At 39.1% G+C, this 5,039-nt stretch overlaps 1 protein-coding gene across 1 annotated transcript in view; it reads left to right on the forward strand.

Moving 5' to 3' along the window:
• Positions 1 to 883: 883 nt before the first annotated feature.
• Positions 884 to 5,039, forward strand: part of LOC104463835 (transmembrane protein 168) — a gene marked incomplete at its 5' end in the record, with an annotated part of 5,444 nt that continues 1,288 nt past the window's right edge. Inside the window, one exon of the mRNA XM_010076322.1 lies at positions 884 to 1,158. Within this exon, the coding sequence (XP_010074624.1) occupies positions 884 to 1,158 (275 nt within the window). The remainder of the gene's footprint in view (positions 1,159 to 5,039) is intronic.

Genomic DNA, 5,039 nt, shown 5'->3' on the forward strand with positions numbered 1-5,039 from the left:
GTATTTTATGTAAAAAATATATTTTTATGTATTCTATATTTTATATAGAATATATATAAATACACATGCATGTTGGAACCCAGGGACTCTTTTGTTATATATGTACATTTAGATACATATATATGCACACATGTATCTATGTATGTACATGGTTTGTTCCAGGTCTAGTTCGCAATTTTCTTATAACTTCCCTTTTCTAAGTTGTGAATACCATTGCCTGAAACATGTTTCTTATGCTGAAAGATCATAGAATAGAATCATAGAATAGTTTGAGTTGGAAGGGACCATGGAGGTCATCTAGTCCAGATCAGCATCTGAACAGCACACACAAGTAAGAATTGCTGTATTTGTGTGAGTACCATATTGAATAAAGGCTAGTTTGTAACAGAGAAATTAATTCAAAATATATGGGCAAAATATGTACTTGGATTTCTTATTAGTCTGTTACTGGAGACTAGTTTGCATAAAGGTTTGTGCAAATTAGCACTCATTCTCTCTGCACTTCTTTCTAGTTGTGTGTAACAAAGTGCCTGTCTGAAGGCAGTGCTCTCTTATGGGACTTAATGAAATTCTTCAAGCTCAGCATGTTCATGTCACAGCTCCTCTCTCTCCCTCCCCGCCACCCCCCCACCAGAATAGCATCAAGTTGAGTAAGGACTATACTTTGAAGTGAAGAAGTGTGACAGAAGGGAAGGGGAGACAGTGGTCCCTCACTCAAATATTTTGACTTGTTTATGAACAGTGCATTTCAAGTCAATTTGAATTTAGAGCAGTGCTACTTCATGGCACAGAAAATATGCACAGGGAAAGAAAAAATCACCAATTGCTGGAAGTCCATTAAGCATGAAATCATTATAATCATAGCTGGTTTTCTTCTCTTTAGTCCTGATGGCAAACCAACTCTTCTTCCACCTGAGCACGTGCAAGAGTTAAATCTGAGGTCTACTGGCATGCTTAATGCCATACAAAGATTTTTTGCATATCACATGATTGAGACATATGGTTGTGACTACTCTACGAGCGGACTGACCTTTGATACTCTCCACTCCAAGATCAAGTCTTTTCTTGAACTTCGGACAGCAGATGGACCAAGACACGATACCTACATTTTATATTACAGTGGTCACTCACATGGCACTGGCGAATGGGCACTGGCAGGTAATTGTTTGGGGTACTTTTTCATTAATAGTTTTAGGATTGATAAACTTTCCAAAACAATTAATTCTTTATTTAAAGAAAATCATACTGTATTGCAAAACTTTGAAGCTTCGGTCACATTTATTTTCTGGTAGTCCAGAATGGCAAAGAGCCACTAGCCTTTGGAGAACAGCTTCATACAAGCTTCTGACAGGGAAGGAAGAAAGGAAAGGGTAATACACAGAACATGACTTTTAGAGATTCAGGGGCTACAAGGATTCATCAAAATAGGCAAGGTTGCAGACTGACTACCCCTGCTAGCAGAAGAAATGGAGAAACACAGAAGCCCCTTTTGTGTGCAGTTAACTTGATCCAAAGAAGCAGCTCTTTCCTTACCTTGCTCTGTATGACAGTCAGGTATGTCACTATATGAACTTCCGTGTCATTTTTAGTATTTAGTCACTTTGATTAAAATCCTTTTGCAGCTATTCTTTTAGTTGTTTTCAAGATTGTCAATATTGTTGACCACAAGTGTATGCTTACAAGTTTAAGCATGATTTCTTATTCCCCCGTACAACTGAACAAGGTGACTTTAACAATCAGTTTGTTTTCCAGAAGAGTGAAGTGGAAATGACCCCCTTCTGCTCTAAAGACAGATTTCCCTTGTATTTTGAGGTATATCTGTTCTCTATAATGAACAAGCATAATCTCTTTTCAAAGCCAGCACACCTACTTCTGAGTGAATTAAACAGTACTCTGAGTCACTGTGTCAGCTAGGCTGTCATGAAGGATTGGATGTATATCCTTAAGATGTGCTCTGTTTTTTATAAAAAAGATAGAATTAGTAAGAGAAATAGGAGGTAGGTATACAATCCACACTAGAAAAGCAGGTCTTGAAACATATAGTAGACCTTGTGTCATGAAAACAGCTACAGTTTGCTCACCCCCTAGAGTTTGAGAGTCATTGTGAGTGCAGTGTAGCCTCAAGACTACAAACCCCTATATAAAAGGCTGGTTTAATGCTTAGTCATATGCTTGGCATAGACTGCATGATTTCCCCCTTTCCTGGTCTGTTTTTGATCGGTTTATAATGGGCAGTTCTGTCTCAACTGTATAAAAATTGTTGGTAGACCTACTGAAGTTTTGAAATCGTTGGTAGGTTTAGCCTTTCTCTCCTGCTGTATGGAATTGGGCTTCTGAGGTTGTGTGCAAATAGTGAATCTTGTAGTAAATATGTTGAAAATTTGCAACCTTTTTTTCTTCCTGGGACAGAATTCACTGTCACAGATAGTGCTCTGCCTGCAAGCTCCTGGCTGTTTGTCAGCAGTATCTCTCCAGGGGCATCTGCTCTTTAACAGTGTAGACGGATTTGAGATTTGTGTGTGGTCATGCTGAAGTGTTCAGGCACAGGTCAGTTTTCATCTGGAGGCCATATACCTGTTCTGGTGCAACTCTACGCCTTAACTGTTAGACCTGCTGAAGAGCAACACGTATTTCTTCTCAAAGGCTTCATCTGTATCAGTGATTTTAAAAAGCCATACTCGGAGCTCAGCACAAGTGACGTAATGCAGAGTACACCTGAGGGGCTGAATGACTTCTCCAAGAACAGGTTGGTCTTGTCCGTAAGAGCAGCTGCTGCCCTGTGCAGTTGCCAGGTGTGTCCACACATTGCATGGAGCAGGCTAGCAGCGAAACTCTGCTTCCCACCCATGCTCCAGGCTGGCAGCACAGACACAGTTAGCTTACTGGCATATATAGAGCTAAATGCAAAAAATAGACCACCTCCAGCCCAGTCCTGGCTTGCAGCAGGAGCTCGGGTCTCTGTATACCTGTTCAGGTAGCTGTAGCTTAAATTACTTAGCTAAACTAGCTGTAGCCTTTGCTTTTAGGACAAGGGCCAAGGTAACTGTTAAAATAAAAAGAAATTTTCTGTGCTAAAAGATGCAATATGTAAATGCAGTGGCGTTCAACTTTCTCAGAGTGGCTTTTCCGTTCTCTACCCATCACAACTTCGTCTTCTACTTGAAGATATGTATAGTCACATAAAGGAGAAGAACAGGCAGCTGTCACATGTTGCATCCTTTTTTGTGATTAAATTTAGATAAATCATGGAGTGTAACCTGATACTCCTTCCAGATAGCCCTGCTTCTGAATGTGAATTGAAGTATAAACTGAAAAGATGAAGGCTGTTTGATTGTGTAATTGTATTGCATGTATTGGACAGTGGCGTTTCGTGACAGATGGAACATTTGGTCATCAGCTCCAGTAATGTGTACCGTCCTCCGACCTCTGGAGAGGATGAAGAGAGATGGCAACAATGAAATGTAGCATTCGGATCTAATAGAAAAAGTAGTGTCTCACTGCCAGCTTATGCTGTGATACAGCACAGCAGCAGCAGTGTAGTCTTCGCTTTGTAATGACATCTTTAAAAGGAGGTTTACTGGATTTATTAGTTCACTAATGATGTTTCTCTGTTGTTGGAAGCTATGTAACACAGCGATGTATAAAAGAAGCTGTTAACTAGTCATGCATAAAGTATGAGTAGTCAGACGACCTGGAGGTCATGTTCTCTGGGTGAAGGCAAAGCCAAGAGCTGGGCTAATGAAGCTTTGTCTCTCTTGCTGAAACTTTTGGCTTTACTGCCTGTGAAACCTGACAAAGAGCCAGATGTGGCCAGACACATAGCTTTCTTACACAGCTCTGTGCCGAAATCTTGTGCTGGCTGGTAAGTCCATGTGTTTGAGGTCAGTAGGATTAGAAGCTGAGCGTGTGTCTGTGTGTGTGTGTGAAGGATGAGGAGGTTTTCTTTGGGCAGTTCTATCCAGTACTGTTTTGAAATCACCTGTCCCCTGCATAGCTACACTAAAATAAAGTTTATTTATAAGACTTTAAAATGTGAACAGACTAAGAAATTTTTACTGCTAATTGACACAGAAGGCTTACCTAGAAAACGGAAAGTTCTCTGCGAGTCTGCTGTAAATAACTACAGCAATTTGAGGATCATGTACCAAGACAAGTCATTACTGTCGGTTTGTATATTAAGATTTTATTTGATACTAAATTTAACAGGTTTGCTTTTTTTTTTTTTGAGAAAGTTGTAGCTGTGTAATTTTGCTTTTACTTTAACTGTGATAGCATGCTCAAAGCTTTAACTCTGAGCTATTAATTTGAAGCATTTTTTGTCACTCCTTACAGGTAGAAATGTGAGTGCTGAAATATCCTACTAACATGATTTTAAACACTGCTAAGTGTACTTAGATTCCACAGTGAAAATCTCTATGTAATTAAAATGCACTTATTTTAAATCACATTTTTTGACCTTTCTTCGAAAAGTCATCTTTTTTTTTTTTAAGTCAACATTTTCAAACTAGAGTGTTTTTGTTGTACATCTGTATCATAGCTCCAACCTGTCTAACACCTTGACATATCAGTTCTTCATGTTAATAGTCACTGTGGAGCCAGTGGAGATTTGTTAATTTGTTTGCAAGATGCTTTCCTTAGGCACTTAAGTAAGTACTCTGGTTTTCAAAGCTACAGAGATCCTGCAGTTTCCATCAGGAGGACTTCCCACTATGGGTAACTCTATTTAATTACAATCTGTTCTTTCAAAGCATTGTTGGAGCAAGAGCCGAGATGGAACGTGAGAAGTTGGACACTCTAGTTGTGTTTTATGAGCTGATAGGAAATAGATATTGTGGAAAAATTCCTATGAAATTTTTGTTTCAATGAGTTGTAAATTCATACTAATTTTAATTTTCTTGAAGCTCTGAAGACAACTGTGTCTATAGAGCGAATCTCTCCATTTCTGATCACATTTTTTTAAGCCAAAGTGACGGTTGTGCCTGTAGCTGGCTTTCTCATTTTGCTTTGAAACTGTTAGCACGTGTTGTGTTCAAAAGTCC

Source organism: Pterocles gutturalis, unplaced genomic scaffold (genome assembly GCF_000699245.1).
Source record: "Pterocles gutturalis isolate BGI_N339 unplaced genomic scaffold, ASM69924v1 scaffold22888, whole genome shotgun sequence".
NCBI classification, from domain to species: domain Eukaryota; kingdom Metazoa; phylum Chordata; class Aves; order Pterocliformes; family Pteroclidae; genus Pterocles; species Pterocles gutturalis.